Raw genomic sequence first — 17,499 nt, 5'->3', positions numbered from 1 at the left:
ATGCTTGTGTCCTGAACTGCAGACAGGCTGCAGATGTAGCCCCGCCATTCCAGGGCTGGTTTTTAGCAGTAAGGATACCCACCTGGTATCATGTATAATCTGCTTTAGACTCTCATTGTGTATTTTGTCATCTCTAGAGGTTCAGGATAATTCGACTTTAAAGATTTATATGGTTTGAATGAATGCTTGGTGTAATTTTCACACAAAAATAATAAACAAGAAAAAGATTCTCACATTTAATTCAGTGTCACTTTTATAGTACCTAATCACAACAGCAGTGCCTGATATTGTAAAGACCCTGCATTGATATTCGTAATTTGAACATGAACTGCAGAAGCCCTTGGCTCTCTATTAAAGTGCATAAAACACTACTCCACAGTCCGTACAGATGTTCGGTGAACGTGTGTGCGTTCATGATCTGCTGATTAGCGTTACGGACTCCTCCACAGTGCTGAAAAGTCAATCATACTGATTATTGAGTTAAGACAGTTATTGCCTTGCCCCCCCGGAACACCCTTCATTGTAACCTCCCCCTGCTCTTACTGATACACTTGTCCAGATGTTAACTTGTCGTCACTTAACCGATTAAATACATTGCAGACTGTGTTCCTACAGAGTGCGAGAACAACATTACCAAACAAATCACACTCGTTAAAGGAATATGAGGCAGTTACGGTTCCAAAGCCATCCCGCCCAGGAGTCAGGTCTTTCTGCCAGTAATACAAAGAAAAGTCTCTCTCTGCACTTCTCCAAATTCAGCCTATCTATACTTTCCTCTTTTTTGTCCCACTCAGATCTCCTTCCGCCCCCCAAGTCCCTCCCCCGTTTTTACGTTACTTTAGGGATTGTGCGCTCCTCCTCTTCCTAATATCAAGATAATAACGCGTGCAGAGTGGATTTTAACTTCCAGCCAGACCAGTGAAGTGGGTGAGTACAGTGGTCTGAAAAATAAGCACGCTCACACTCCGCGGATCATTTGGAGTCTCCGGCAGTTTCGTTTGGAAAAGTTTTAAGTGATCAACCCGAAACGAGCCAGCTGGACTGTGGATACACGTCCAAGGTTGTATTACATTATTATAATTATAATAATAATCATAATCATAATAATTATGATTATTATTATGTTTTCTCCGTGGCTCACCTGATGTTAACTAAGGGTAATATTTGTGTGGTTATTTAGCGATATTACTATAATGTCAGTGTTTTATTCCCATATCAGGAGCTGCTTTTTAGGTGACGGGAATGTTCCCACACTAATAGAGCCAAGTGATTAGATACTCATTGATAAAATTGAGCCAGGGACCAATTACGTCCCCTCAACCAGCTGATCACTTGATAAGCTGTATCTCTGCGGCAGCCTCTTAGCACACACGTGGTCTCAGAAGCAGCGCTTTTCTCTTGTTTTTGAATTATTTTTTAATAATAATAATTATGCAAACTAGAGCTATGTAAAGCATTAAAGCAAAACCTAAATGTGATTCACCGACACGAAGTGTCCTGATAAGATTAAGAAAAGTTTCTCAGTTATTCATAATTACTCAGAGACAGTTAACTTTATGAATTAATTTATTTTTATTTAACGTTGAAATAGAACAAATAGTACTTTATATAGTCCAGGTAATGTGAATTCCAGACATACATGTCCTAGTTCATGCAATAATGGAAGAAAATTGGGAAAACATGTTATTCCATTATGTCTGTTCATTTATTTTAGTTAACAGTATTTCAAAATTGTAGGTTATATGAGCTACAATAAAACATCTGATTTTATTTCCATGCGATTAAGTGAGTAAAGAAAAATACGATTTTAAAAGCCTATTTTTGTCCAAGTGAAACTGTCCTATAGATTGCTGAAATGCTGCATAAAAATCCACTTCACCTGGAAACACAGTCTAGTCTTTTTATTTACAGTGTAAGGCTACAGCGCAGCAGTATTTGTGCTTGTCTGCACCAACACTACTGGTTGATATTCCTGTACAAACTACTAATCTAATAATTAATGGCTTGATTGGTCAGTTGAGACTAATTGACTACAGTTTAGAGGGTATTACTAATTTTAAAAATCATTTTAGAGGTTATGCTACTAGGTACTACACTAGACTGCACTTTCTGTGGTTTGTGGTCACTGTGTTGCTTCTATGTTTTAAAAAAAAAGCTTATCTCATTCGAACATTATAACATATATTAACTAAAGTTAACTGTAGTCTTACAGTAGGCTAATATTTGGCATTTATTATAAGGTCCCACACTGACTGTCACTCCTTTTTTTCTTTCTTGCAGATACTGTTGAGATGATTAAACACATCCTTATACTCCTGCTCTGTCTTGTGTGTCCGTGTTCACCCCGTCCTCAGCCAGGTAAGTTGAGTCTAGCAGGATGTGATGATTTTGTAGCTGAATCCAAACTTTGTAACCCGCCCTGGTGCTTTCTCTCTGACGTAGCTGTAATTATGTGCCAGATTTTCAGATCCAAGACTGACAAAGTGGAAAATGATTATACTCTCAACATAACACAAATTCACTCTGCATACACACTTAACCAGCATTCCCTGGTTAAGTGTGTATGCAGTCACACACACACACTCTTTCACTTGTTTTTTTTTTTTTTCATTTTCTTCTTGCAGCTGAACGCTCCCACACTTTCTCAGAGCAGGTATTAGTGCAATACTTCTGCAGATTCCACAGTTGTTTATGCAGGTTAAACATATATTTTTATATAGAATTGCAATTCTCCAAATGGATTTATAGTTGAACTCCACAGAAACTGCTTTCCTGCTTTGAACCAAACCCTGCTCAGGTGTAGCTGGTCACTACTCTTGCTTTCAGATTGATCTGCAGCTATGTGTATATTGAGATCAATACAGCCATTAGGCCATGGGCATAGACTTCTGGGTATGACACATGGGCCTGAGGGGTCTGGTACTTAGCTATTGGCAGCAGATCCTACTTTTCCTAATTCTATTTTGTGTCCTGAGAGCTAAGGAGTGGGTTGCTGTGGATCAGTGTTTCAGTGGATGGGAAGTGACGTTGATTCACTGCATTGGGCCTCTGTATTTTTGGAGCCAGACATGATCATATTTAGACAGGGTGGAGTACTAAGTTATCAGCTAATGTCAGCAAGCTGAGTTAGCTAGCCTCACACAAAGACTCGGTGTAACACACAGACAGAAATAGCAAAACTAGTAAAATACTGGAATTGCACTCATGAAAAGTGGAGTCTAGACTTCTTAGTTAGGTTGTACGTCCATTAAAATGTTGCAAAAAGCATTGATTTTATTCATTTTAGACTCAAACTGGTTCCTGTTTTCCTTCCAGCACCTCCAGAGATGGCAGTGAAGATGGAGGAGAAATTGGCTGTAGCTGGCTCTCTAGCAGACACAGTGGTGCTACCGTGTTACTTCTCCATAACGCAAGCTTATCCCAGCAGCCCCGCACAAGCTCTGACGCACACCCCTACACCTGCGCAAACTCACAGCCAGAGCTCTGATGACTACGGCAGGATCAAGTGGACGAAGCTAGACGGGCAGGAGGAGAAAGTGGTGCTGGTGGCCCAGGGACTGGGAGTAAAGTTGGGGCATAGCTTTGAGAGCAGGGTGTCAGTGCTCAGCTACCCGCAGTGGCTTGGAGATGCTTCTCTGGTGATAGGGAAGCTCAGGGCCAGCGATGCTGGGTTATACCGCTGCGAGGTGATGCATGGGCTAGAGTCCACTCAGGTCACAGTCATCCTCACTGTCAGAGGTGAGTAAAACATACAGGAACACTAGCAACTCACCATTTTATAGTCAGGTTAGGAGTCTGTATGCAAATCTACAAACTTGATTGTCTGTATCCAGATGTGCCCAGCTGGCAGAGACTTCAAAGTTGAAGGTGTCGCCAAAAGTATTAACTGAAATGTGTGCACGTGCCATTTTCTTTAAAGTGCCCTTCCTCTCCGGTCATTGTAATGGTCTGTTTTCTAATCCATCTGCTGAAAGAGGAAAGATTCTCTGAGATGACCTAAAAACTTTTAGGCAACTAGTCCAAAGCTAACTGTGTCCAGCAAACACTTTACTCCAGTGTGATGTGGAAACCTAAAGTCTGCTTTACACAAACACTCGCACCAGTCCCAAAAAGCACCACTGGCAAACAATGGGCTGGGAGGTCTCACATGAGTCTTTCACTCATTCAACTTGTGTCTTGTTGTGTGTGCTACAAAGATATTACCACTATTTTAAGCAGTGTACTGTATTGTGAGGAGAGAGTGTTTTTTTTATTAAAAAAAAAAAACATATGCTGGAGATCCAGATCTGCATTATTTGCAGCCTAGGAGAGTGGCTAGCATTCATTTTTTAAAAAGTTTAATTCTTCACAACCTTTCAATTTTAGACAAAACTTTATTTAACACAGGCATCACTAAAGTCAAAGCATGGTGCACAAAGAAATTCACAGGACTGGGAGCCACTGCAATAGAGGGAGAGGTGTGTTATTTCACAAGCTCAGGTAGAAGGTGTGTATGATTGCAATGGTGAGTGAAAGGAGAAGGGTAAGAGGGCGAAGCAAGGCTACAGAGAGGGGTGGTTCACCGGGTGAGTGGGTGAGTGATGAACGAGCAGATGTCCGACGTCCTCTTTTCCACAGTGGGGGTATCTTGCAGCAAGCAGGAGGGCAGGCAAGTGAGATTTCAGGCTTACTCCAGGAAACCTAGAGGTAAGACCAGTGGCAGCTGGCAGGTAGCAAGTGGGCGAGGAAGACCAGCATCAGAGGGAATTCGATTCTTAGTGGAGATGAGTGAATGCTGATCCAAGGATGCAAAACTGGAAACACAGAGCAATGTTACACAGGGAAATGAGTATGCTAACGGAACATGGAGACATAAGGAAAGGTGGACCTGGGAACTAGAAACAAAGCCTCAGGAGCAGAATGGAAAATATGCCAGAATACCAAAACACACCAGATCTTGACAGTACCCCAAGAGTTACCTCCAGGCACTGATCGGACACAGACCTGCAAAGACACTCGTCGAAGTAAGAGATTAAAGAATGGTCAAGGATGAATGCCCGCAGGACCCAGGAATGCTCCTACGGGCAGTACCCCTCCCAGTCCAACATGAACTGATTGCGCTGGCCTTGCTGACAAACGTTGACGAGCCAGCAAAAATCATAGGCCAGGTGGCTGTCGATGAGCCCGGTGGCTGTCGATGAGCCCGGTGGCTGTCGATGAGCTGGGTGGCTGTCGATGAGCCGGGTGGCTGTCGATGAGCCCGGTGGCTGTCGATGAGCCCGGTGGGTGGTGGGGGAGGATCGCATAGAGGGCGCAGTTGACTGGAATACACCGGTTTGAGTTGAGACACATGAAAGGTGGGATGACTGCGCAGTGATGGGGGCAACTTGAGTTTGAAAGTGATGGGACTAATTACAGTCTATTTCATATGGACCAATAAAACGAGGAGCTAGTTTGTGGGTTAATGATTTTAATGGTAAATCTTTAGTTGGAAGCCATACTGTCTGACTGGGTGGAAGGGAGCAATGACAATCAGTGTACTTTTTGTTGTGGTTTTAAGCAGATTTGAGTCCAGACCTTCTGACTCAGTTGGAGGTGATGTAAAAGTAACGCTGCTCATCACCCTGAACACACCATCCCCACTGTGAAACATGGTGATGGCAGTATCATGCTGTGGGGATGCTTTTGTTCATCAGGGACAGAGAAGCTGGTCAGAGTTAATGGGAAAATGGAAGGAGCTACATACAGGACAATCCTGATAGAAAACCTGTTGGAGGCTGCAAAGGACTTGAGACTGGGAAGGAGATTAACCTTCCAGCAAGACAATTATCCTAAACATACAGCAATAGCTACAATGGAATTGATTAGATCAAAGAATATTCATGTGTCAGAACGGCCCGGTCAAAGTCCAGACCTAAATCCCATTGAGCATCTATGGCAAGACTTGAAAATTGCTGTTCACAGATACTCTCCATCCAATCTGGCTGATTGGCTATTGATTTTGTTTTGATTTTAAGTTTGATTTCCTGATATGTAGATTTGTTTTTCAAGCATGAACTGAAACCTTGACTTTTGGATATTCGTAATTTTGGTCGTATATGTTGATATTTTGTCTCGAGGACCTTCAATAATGGATCTAAAATTATGTTGATTTAATAAAACACTATTGAAGGCATCCGTATATTCCTGATTGTTGATAACCCTCCTGCAGGTGTGGTGTTCCACTACAGAGCTAGCAGCAGCCGCTACAGTCTGAACTATTCTGAGGCCGTGGAAGCATGCCACTCTGTAGACGCGTCCATCGCTACACCTGAGCAGCTGACAGCTGCTTATGAAGATGGCCTCGACCAGTGTGATGCGGGCTGGCTTGCAGACCAGTCAGTTAGGTATGTTCCTCCATTTCTTTAAACAAATAATCTCAAGTTTAATGTCCCTCGTAATTTCATGATAAATTAGCAGATAAAATAACCGAAATTCAAAAGTTGACGTGCCATTTTGAATCTCAGCGAGCCCAAATGTGATGGTAAATCAAGTGCGGTAGGCCAACTCTGCCACACCAACCCTCTGTATTTCCTCCTTCATTACATCCATGGATCTTCTCTGAGATCTTTCTCTTTTCCTCCTTGCAGCATCATCTTCATCATCCTGTCCTCTCTCTCGTCTGCTGTATTCAGACCACCTCAGCCTCACCTTTCTAATTTTGCCTCCAATGTGCTAAACCTGAGATGTGTTCTACTCGTTGCATGTTCACCTTTCCACCTGTCTCGCTCTTTTATTTACACACAGAATTTCATTCCTCTTCTCTCCAGAGAATACTTCCCCCTCTCGAGGCTCTCCTACACATGCTCCCTACTTTCACTAAAATATGTATAAAAATATCTGTAATTCCTAAATGGTCAAAGCAATAATTCATCTTGAATTAAGTTTGTTTTTGATTTAAAGCTGAAACTCTGCACTTAAGTCACATTTTCATCGTGTGCAGTTCACTGTGTTGGTGCACAGAGGCAAAACTACAAAAACTGTTATTGTACATGTACTTAGGGACCCAACTATAGAACATGAAAACCGAATAAACAAATAAATACGACCTCTTTAAATATCAGATCATGTCTTGCTCTGCTTTTAAAAATATTGTCATTATTATTGTTAATTTTTCAGATATCCACTCACAGTGACCCGTCCAGGCTGCGAAGGTAATCTAAAGAATCGGCCAGGTGTGAGAACCTACGGCATCCGTGACCCCATGGAGAAATACGATGTGTACTGTTACGTAGACAAACTACACGGTAAATACACATGCAAGACAAATACATACTGAAATACAGAATTATAGAGGCAGTGGTTAGCTTAGCTTAGCATTAAGTTTTTAGCAGAACACTTTTCTGAAGTTAAAATTTCAACCTTATAGCTCCTCCACTAGTTTCTGCTAGTCTGCTGCGGCTCTATACCAGGGGTGGGGAACTCCAGGCCTCAGGGGCCGGTGTCCTGCAGGTTTTAGATGTGTTCTTGAAACAACAAAGCTGATTTAAATGGCTAAATTACCTCCTCAACATGTCTTGAGGTTCTCCAGAGGCCTGGTAATGATAATAATCATTGATTCAGGTGTGTTGATCCAGGGTGATATCTAAAACCTGTAGGACATCAGCCCGTGAGGCCTGGAGTTCCCCACCCCTGCCCTTTACCCGGCTGATTTTGTCGAATTTGGTTGAAGTCAGCTTATTGTTACAAATGTAATTCATTTAAAATATCAAGTAAAAAGACTGTGGTTAGCTGTAAACTGACTTTGTGTATCTGCTCTGTCTGTAGGCGAGGTATTCTATCCTACTTCCATCAGCAGTAAGCTCACCTGGCAGCAAGCAAGGGAAGAGTGCGAGAAGCATGATGCCGTGCTGGCATCGCCCGGTCATCTGTTTGCAGCCTGGAGGGCGGGGCTAAACCGCTGCGACTTTGGCTGGCTATCTGACGGCAGTGTCCGTTACCCCATCACCATCCCCAGGCCTCAGTGTGGAGGAGGCCAGTTGGGGGTCCGCACACTTTACAAGTATGAAAACCAGACTGGTTACCCAGACCCCACTGACAGGCACGGGGCTTTCTGCTTCAAGGGTAAGACAGAAACATACATTGATCCAAACTGGACAGTAATTTACTCTGCTTATTTTCTTATTTGCATGAACTTAGTCTTGCAACAGAGTGGTCTCATATCTATTAAGTGTTTATCCCATTATCTAGTTTCAAAGGGTGAAAAAGGCTGCGAAATAAACAGTTTTAAAAAGCATGTCAGTTTCGGCAGCTTCTTTCATTTAAGCCACATCCATCGAGCTGGTTTCACAGGACAGGAGTCTGTCACTGTTATTTTAGGGTTATTTTACCTTACATAAATATTAAGCACGTTGACATGTCTGTGCTTGTGATTTGGCGCTAAATAAAATCAAATTGAATTGAATCGAATAGTTGAAGTCTCTGCATCCTAGTTGACTTTTGAAACTCTAAAAACCACAAGCTTTAATTACAGATACAGTCCCGCTCAGGACCTTTGCAGGTCACAGAGCAGTGTGTCACAAGACACCGAGTCTCAAAGGTAATAATAATTTGGAGATCTATAAGCATGTATGTGCAAATTGTTTGGTCATATTTTTATGAGGAATTCTGCTTAGAGCAGCTTTGTCTTTAGATGCATTGTGTAACCTGGTTAAGAAAATTAGTAATATTACAGATAAAAAATTAAGACAAATTACAAAGTGTATGGAATCCAGGTCCATGCCGCACTGTTGAGCTTGCAATACTTGCCCTCCTCCAAACATCCACAACACTTTGTGGATGTTTGGTCAATGAACACTGAGGTGTCACAATCTGCAACCACTTAAAAGCCGAGTAAAAAGAAGTTACAAAGAACAAACCCAACCAAGAGAAGAATGATCTCTCAGTAGCCATGTTAATGGTGGGCCATATTTTTTACGAGGGGAAAAACCCAGCACGTGCACTCTAACACAGATAGAACAGAAACAGGACAGGTCCCTAATGTTTCACAGCTGGGACCCTGCCCAAACTCAGACAGACAGACGAAGGAGGAGATGTAAAAGAGGGGGATTTCTCCCATAAGTGACATCATTGTATAAAAAGCACAAAACTTTAACAGTGAGCCCAGCTCAGTCTGCAGTGTGAAGTTGCAGCATCAAGTATGAGGCACTAAACATATAATTTCACTCACTTGCCTTTCTGAACATGAAACCTGTGTAATGTGCTTTACCGAGACTTAAGTATAGTGGCAGGACTGCAAGAGAAAGTAAATGTACAGTGACGGTGTACGGACAGACCCCAGCCAGATGGTTGAAGCTCGCCAAATACATGACATCATATCTGGGCAGGACTTAACATGCAGCCAGGGTCTCCTTCACAGTGCAAAACGACAGACTCAACCACAGTTAAAGCACAAGTCTGCAGGCAATCCACACCTTTAGCAAGCTCTTTGATAGAAGCAGTAATCAAAAAATGCAGTTTAACAAGTATTCCTTCAATAAAAGTCACAATAAAAGTACAGACGTATAACAACTTTTACTTAGTAAAAGTAGTGCAGAAACATTTGATTCAATTCAGTTCAATTTTATTTATATAGTGCCAAATCACAGCATTGGTTGCATCAGCATCTTCACCTGTTCTGTTACAGACTTTTTGAGGACTTGTGTAACCCAGTGGAGTCTAACTGAATGGAGCATGACCGTAACATCATTTTCAGTTTTGTTTTAGGTTGTCAGAAAGGTATTTTCTCTAGATTATAGAGGATAATAGTGGTGTTGTACCTGCAGTATAAAGCATCATATAAGAATCAGTCCATTTACCATTATGTTGAAAAGTCTTCCTTATATGTCTCTCTAGATCTAAAATTATGGCTATAGTGCTAAAGAGAAACAGGAAAACAGCACACTCACAAAACCCACCCAACCAAACACCCTCCTGCACATTCACACATGGAGGGGACTATGTTACTTCCAGTTTATTAAAGCATTATGTATGTGACGCTCAAACCCCCCACTCATTCCCAGGACACTAACCATTTGAACTCAGCACTTAGACACACACAAAGGAATGCATTGTATGTTCAGGAGCCCTAATTGTTAGTTTTTCATGTGGTATATGCTCCATTATAACAAGGCATTAATCTTCCCTATAATCAGAGGTTACTTGGAGAAGGGCCTTACAACAAAACTCTTATGCACTGTCTAAAATTCTTTTAAAAGCCTGATTAATGTGAGACAGTTACAGGCTTAAAGAAAGTACATCTTTTTCAGCTGAAAGTTGTTGGTTTTTCACAAATCACGACATAAAAATTATCTGGTTCTCACCAAGTCTGAGATAAACAACAGCACATGTCGTGATACAGCGTGTCAATAACGAGAGTATCATTTAATAAAAATGGCAAAAGCATTGTGGGAAAAGCTAAGCACACTTCATGACTGAGCAGCTTCTAGAGACACCTGTAGCAGCAATAATTTGGACTAATTATCTTCTGTCTGACTTTATCAGTCTCTCACATTGTTGTGGAGAAATTTCAGCCGATTCTTCTTCACAGCATTTCTTCAGTTCATAAACTTTGTGAGGATTTATTCATGCACAGCTCTCTGAAGGTCCACCACATCATTTCTATCAGGTTGAGGTCTGGAGCACTGATTCTTTGCTTTTTCAGTTATTCTGTTGTAGATAAGCTGCTGTGTTTGGGATTATTGTCCTGTTGATGACCTAGTTTCACCCAGGCTTTAGCTGTCAGACAGATGGCTTAACATTTGACTCTAGAACTGTCTTGGTCCTGGGTTGGTGACCCAGTGTTTTGGTTTTTGTCTGATTATTGATCTTTGTTTCTATCTGGAGTTTGACTGCTAGTTTGATGGTTTCTGTTTTGTATTTCTAGTTCTTAGGTTTTGGTCCCCTGTGTAGTTTCAAGTCCTTGCCCTTGAGCCAGTTGTATTTCCTGTTTTACTTTGAAGGTCCATGTCTCAGGTCATGTATTCTGTTTTGCTTCCCCGTTGTCTTGTCTAATTAGGTTCAGCTGTGTCTCACTCCTGTGTGCCATCTCCTTGTTACGTTGTGTGAATATTTAGTGGCATTTTAGGTCAGGGATAGCTCAGTAGGTAGAGTGATGGCCCCATGATCGGAAGGTCGGGGTTTGATTCCACTGAACGGTGACCCTGAGCAAGGTACCGTCCCTAAACACCGCTGCCCACTGCTTCACAGAGTGAATGGGTTAAATACAGAGAGGAATTTCCCCTTGGGGATCAATAAAGTATACATTATTATTAGTGTGTGGTTACCTCTTTTTTTTGTTGGAGAATCTGTGTATCATTCTGTGTATTATGCCTGTTGGTCATCTTGTTCTTCTTCTCCAGTGTCTCTCCAGCTAAGTTTCCATCTTTCAGTTTGTTTAGTTTTATGTTTCTAGCTTCATGTTTAGCTGTCCCCAGTTTAGGTTTTTATTAGTGGTTTTGAGGTAATTCTTACAGCCGCAATAAAGGCTCATTCTCAGTTTGAAACACTCTCCTTCATCATTGTCTGCACCTGGGTCCACGCCTCTTATCTCCACACTGTTTGTGAGGCAAACCGTGACAAGAAAGCAGTCTTCTCTGCTAAGATGACTGGCAAAAGAATTCTGTGTTTTCCACTTATGAATAATCGTTCAAACTGTACAATGATGGACTTGGAAAGGTTTGGATATAGCCTTACATTATAATCCTTCCTAGACTGATTGATTACTGATGTACAATTGATAATGTGATAATGTGTTCACACTTACTGATGATCAGATAATCAAGTGAATTTGGTTTGCAGCTTAAGTCCCGTGGAAACAGAATTTTATGTAGTTTTTCACACACTTTCTGTATTTTGTCTCAGTTGATACGGTGTAATATGTCATGTTTTTGTTCTTTATCTGAGGCTGTATTTAACCAATTTTAAGATAATTTTTATTATGTCTTGAGGGTGTGCTATTTTTTCTGGGGACTCAAACAGCTTCATTCTTGACAGGTGACTTAATGTTTCCAAAATCAGCAATCAATCTGCTGCATTTCCTTTTATAGCTTGCTGTGTGCTAGCTGCTGTCTGACAGCTTCCCAGACTCCTGTTTCTTTATTTAATGACTCATTGGTTTTGCTGATTTCATTCTGTGAACATTTTTCACTCAGTATAAATGTTGCTTGCTTGCCTAAATGGTTTTTAACACACTCATAGTTTTCCACATTTTCCCACTGCCAGTGCTGTGTCTTATTTTCCAAAGCAGACGGGTTTAGTTTCTACCTAATCATTCTTTACATTATATGCCAGCTTTACAATATGATTTTCGCAAATACTCATTTGTAACTCACTGCTATGTTGATCACTAACACTTCTTCCTTCCTAGCATTTTTTCTGAATGACTGACAATAACATGGACAAACTGAAAAGAAAGAAAGGAGGAAATGAGAATGATTTACTTTAGTATTAAAGGGATGTTTTAATGTGAATTCCTACTTCCGAGGTTTTCCTGTAATTATTTCCTAAATGCTTCTTTAATCACAAGTGCATGATTTGTATTTGATTTTGACATTTTGTGACCAATAAAGGTGAAAAGTGTAATCTTCCATATTGACCTTTTGGCCTTCGTTGTTCTTGCACTCATGTAGCTTTATGAATGATGCACCCATTTGACATACAGCCCTGGTGTTGTTAGGCCCTTGCAGTGATTCAAACCAGTAGGGAGCGCTTCTTGCTGCCACCACATTTGATATAAAGAAAGACTTGTGAATATGGCTAGTTTTAGTGAAAATGTTGCTTCCTTATATTAGTATTATGTGTTTTGCAATTATTTTTTTGTAGTGACTAAGAAAAAATTATGCCTTTTTCATTAACAGAGTTGCAGTTGGGCAGCACTTCTTAACTGCCGAGCTCTTTGTAGGACCCACTTCTAAATTCTTGTCTTGCTCCTGTGTTCCCCTCTTTTACAGTTAGACTGGAAGAGCCAACTACTACGAGTTCCCTGATGACTCCAATTGTGTACAAACCTGATATCCCTACATATAGCCCCCATGCTACAATAGCTTCACACGTTGAAAGAGCTGAAATCCAAGGAAAAGGACCAGAACCTGTTGGACATTCACCCACAGACAGCCCACTTACTTCTACACACACCACAGCCTCAGCAACTCTTACTACCACTTCACAAGAGCTTGTATCAGGAGATATCTTGCAGCTGCCTCCATTACCCACCACCCGCACTCAGCCTCCACGTCTGGACATCTCCCAATTAGATCAGACAGGATCAGGAAGGGGTGAGACCAGTAGCAGAGGGGAAGAAAGCAGCAGCCGGGGCAACTCTGGTGGGTCTGAGGTAGGAGCAACGGCAACCCCGGAGATCACATCAAGGCCTAGTAAACTTCAGGACATCAGTGCACGGGTTGAAACGTCATCAGTTGAAGACGCCGCTGCACACCCAGTTCCATCAGAGATCCTTACACCAAAGCCAGACATCGCAGCTGGGACTACTGAAGTGGGGGAACAACCTGCAGTTGTTTTCAAAGAGGATTACACCATTAGAGCTCAAACGATATTTGACCATGAGAAGTCTCTGGACATTCCTGAGACGACATCAGCAAAACCTCCTATTCATCTCATCATTGTCAATGTGCAAAGCACCAATGGGTCAGAATCAGGTGAGCTGGGTGGGGTGTTAATTAAGTCATGTAGTAATTTAAGTCATACTGTTAGGCCCTGGAAAGCATTAAGAGAAATGACATATAGATGCCAGTACTGTGTTGAAAATTTGGTTGCAAGTACTGGCAAAAATAATAAGTACATGTTAGCATGTCATGTAAGCATCGTTCTCTAGAAAGAAGGAGAAGTATGATGACAAAAACACACATATGTCCATGCCAAAACATGTCTTTGTTTCTTTGCGTGATTTACGTAATAACCTATCCCACGACAGAACACATTAACCGGAAGCCAGCAGACATTTAAAGCCCCCAGTATGGGGGCTGTAGAGGTAGACCTCCAGAGTGGGAATTTTTCACCATTGGCAATAAAAAGATTATTATCTAACATGTGGTGCAATGTGCCCTCCTAAATCTTGTAAAAGGCTTTGGCTGAGAACATTTATCTTGGGAATTACTTTATGTTTGTTATGTTGTGCTGTCAAGGACTGAAGAACAGCTGATTTTGTTGTCTCAGTGGAGTCACATACACCACAGCCTTGAACTTGTCTAAATACTAGTCTAAAGAGGTTTATGTGTAAACATAAGTGTCGACACAGCTTTGAAATGATTGAGAAATCTTGAATGTAAGCACACTGATTTGCAGCACTGTGATAATAGTGCAGATAATTCAATTCAATGTTATTATATGTTAACAATGTTACTATAGGCAAGGCAAGGCAAGGCAAGTTTATTTGTATAGCACAATTCAACAACAAGGTGATTCAAAGTGCTTTACAGAGACATTAGAAACAAAAACAAATAAAAAGCATGATTTAAAATTGATTAAAACAAGCAAACAAACTAACTAATTAACAAACAAACAAACAAACAAACAAAACAGTGTATAAAATCAAAACAGATAAAATCAGAACAGTAGATAAAATCAGTAGTTAAAATGTAAGTTTTGAGTGCGGATTTGGTGCTTTATTCAAATGCAGCTGAGAACAGGTGAGTCTTCAACCTGGATTTAAATAAACTGAGTGTTTCAGCTGATCTGAGGCTTTCTGGGAGTTTGTTCCACATATATGGAGCATAAAAGCTGAATGCGGCTTCTCCGTGTCTGGTTCTGACTCTGGGAACTGATAAAAGACCGGATCCAGATGACCTGAGGGATCTGGAAGGTTCATACTGGGTCAGGAGGTCACTGATGTATTTTGGTCCTAAACCATTCAGCAACAAATACAGCGACAAATCACAACAACAGTTGCCTCAAGGCTTTATATTGTAAGGTAGACCCTAAAATAATACATACAGAAAAAAAACCCAACAATTATATGACCCCCTATGAGCAAGCACTTTTGCGACAGTGGGAAGTAAAAACTCCCTTTTAACAGGAAGAAACCTCTGACAGAACCAGGCTCGGGGAGGGGCGGGGCCATCTTTCACGACCAATTGGGGTGAAATGGTGATAACAGCACCTCGCAAATGGCTCTCCTGTCTACTGCATGTTATACCGAGGCAGCATCCATTGCAGCAGTGCAATAACACTGAAACAAACTGTAGACTGACCCGATTCTATCAACAATTTGTAGTAAGAACTTCATGTGTAAAATGGCAAAGGACACAGCTCATGGTGTGCAACCTTTTTTTTTATATGCTCACACATTTTCACACAAAACATGCTGTATTTGTAGAGCCAGATGTGGAAATGATGAAGTCAGTCATTGCTGTGCAGCCAGTTTGTAGTTAAACACACTGTAAACACACCACAGCACTGGAAAAAACAGGATGGGTTCGACAAAAGACAAACACTGTATATCAACAGTCTTTCTGAACACTTTCTTTTCTTTTCACTCACATGCAAAGAGACAGTGGTGGTCTGATGGAGTGATTAGTCTGCTGGCTTTAGACATGCCTACAGAGTTTGGTCTTCAACGTTCCCATTAGGATTTCTGCACAAAGAGTTGCCAACAAACCACAAATACTGGACTGTAATAATCTTTTCTCCAGGGAGCAGTTTGAGTTGCTAAAATTAACAAGTTCTCAAACAATCCCTATATTCTACACTTCATTTTCCCTTTATTCATTTGAATTAGCACCCTTACCACCAATGTTTGATTACATTAAACAGGCTAACCAAGAACTGGCAGACAGTCATGTTATTTTTTCCCCTTCTGATTAGGCTGGATATGACCACAGTAGGTCCTGTGTTGTGTCTTTAATCTAGGTTCTCTAGAGAGAAGAGAAATTTCTCTGTTCGAATTACAACCATATCAAAAGTACATATTTATAATTAAAAAATGAAAATCACTTGCTGACAAATGTGAGATGTAGGGCGTGATTTGCAGTGAATGCAGTGGGATTTACAGCAGTAAAACAAAGACACTGTATTTTCACCAGCTTGCTCAGATCTTTGTTTTGGCATATTTTGTGCCTGGAAATGGTTAATAGCACTTGACAAGAGAGAGGCCCTGTCTGCCCAGAGCCTACTAATCATTGATTCAGATTACAGTGCATATGTGTTTGCTACCCTTAGCCAAGTGGTACCATCTTCCAGAAGTTGTGTTTGTTATTAAAATAATGAAGGCATGTTCTGTTACATGTGTAATATACCATCACATGAGGCCCTCCAACTCTCAGTCTCCATATCCTCAGGAAATTAGGAAAGTTGAACCATTGAGTGTTACAATGAAGAATGACTTCTTCATGTGGTGTCAAGTTCAGAGTGACACAGAGGCTGACATGGACCAATTAACTAGTCACTTAACAGTAACAGCATGCTTCTTGGTCAACTCTTTTTTTTCTGCTGAAGTTTTGTATATATTTATTCAATTTAAGGTCTGTAAGTTCTCTGTTATGACTTTGTATACATTTGCATACTCTGCTTCCCCTCTGTATAGCTTCCATGTGTACCACAAAGTCTTAATGAAGAGACACAAGCATGCATTGTTTTGAGAGAAGCCACTGGCACAGACTGACCTTAATCATAGGAAACTCAGACTTTTAACTGTTAACCATCCGAATATGCTCTTCGGCTCATTTTAACAAATATCAGAAATGCGCTACTGTGGGTTTGTGCCAGAGCTGTAAGATCTTAGATCCTTCACTGAAGTTGCAGTACCACAATGCAAAAGCTCTGCTTTCAAATGCTTTACTGATGTTAAGGTGAAGAAATGTCATCAGGAATATTAAAAAATTAAAAATATAAAAACCTCTGCAGGTTTACGATGAAAAGATCACCATAGCTAGTGTGTCTTCGAAGTGAAGCCTTTAAGCTTGGATTCTGATGGCAAACCAAGATTTCCAAATGTATTGTAGTCTGTGGTGAAGCCACCCTGGCTGGATTTTGTGAATGTAGTACAAACTCTTCTGATGAGTCTATGGTCTCGATCACATTGATTTTTAAAACTTAGTAAGCAAGATATGCTTTAAAACTGGCTACCTTGATTCTAACTATAACTGCATGTCTGTCAGTATCACAGTCAAATCTAACCCTTGGTCTTGAGTTTTAAAAGTTTAAGGCAGCAAAAATGTCTAGCTTGACGCATTATAACAGAACTTAACATAACAACATATGATGTTATGGTGGATACATCCATCTTTTTTTCTGCTGTCTGTGATTCCCTCGCTCAAGAGCACACTTAACTACGACGAAACCACCAGAATGTCACCTGTTGTTTGGGATCACTGACTGATCTTTAGCCTGTGCGAGTGGGGCTTTAGCAATCAGTTTCACATCAACTGCCAGCAACCTGTCTAGGAACATATGTATTTCCTCTCAACTGCTGGTTGCTAGTTCATGACTGACCCGTCTTTAGACCTGTGTTTCCGAGGCCTTCATTATACATGACTTTATGCTACGATA

The 17,499-nt window shown here is 41.0% G+C and overlaps 1 protein-coding gene across 2 annotated transcripts in view; it reads left to right on the top strand.

The window, feature by feature from the left end:
- Nucleotides 1–888: 888 nt before the first annotated feature.
- The window catches only part of vcanb (versican b), a 33,610-nt gene continuing 16,999 nt past the window's right edge, over nucleotides 889–17,499 (top strand). The window contains exons 1-7 of one of the 2 annotated variants that reach the window (XM_087844009.1): nucleotides 889–927; nucleotides 2,281–2,358; nucleotides 3,316–3,738; nucleotides 6,191–6,365; nucleotides 7,138–7,265; nucleotides 7,786–8,082; nucleotides 12,948–13,652. In XM_087844009.1, the coding sequence (XP_087700135.1) occupies nucleotides 2,292–2,358; nucleotides 3,316–3,738; nucleotides 6,191–6,365; nucleotides 7,138–7,265; nucleotides 7,786–8,082; nucleotides 12,948–13,652 (1,795 nt within the window). In that variant the 5' untranslated portion in view covers nucleotides 889–927; nucleotides 2,281–2,291. Of the gene's footprint in view, nucleotides 1,061–2,280; nucleotides 2,359–3,315; nucleotides 3,739–6,190; nucleotides 6,366–7,137; nucleotides 7,266–7,785; nucleotides 8,083–12,947; nucleotides 13,653–17,499 lie in introns of both variants that reach the window. The other variant, XM_087844008.1, reaches the window with a different exon arrangement.

Source organism: Neolamprologus brichardi, chromosome 7, assembly GCF_056152115.1.
Source record: "Neolamprologus brichardi isolate AB-2024 chromosome 7, ASM5615211v1, whole genome shotgun sequence".
In the NCBI taxonomy this organism is placed as follows: Eukaryota; Metazoa; Chordata; class Actinopteri; order Cichliformes; family Cichlidae; genus Neolamprologus; species Neolamprologus brichardi.
Note: the sequence above shows the minus strand (reverse complement) of the source record. Positions and strands in the feature narration are given on the sequence as shown.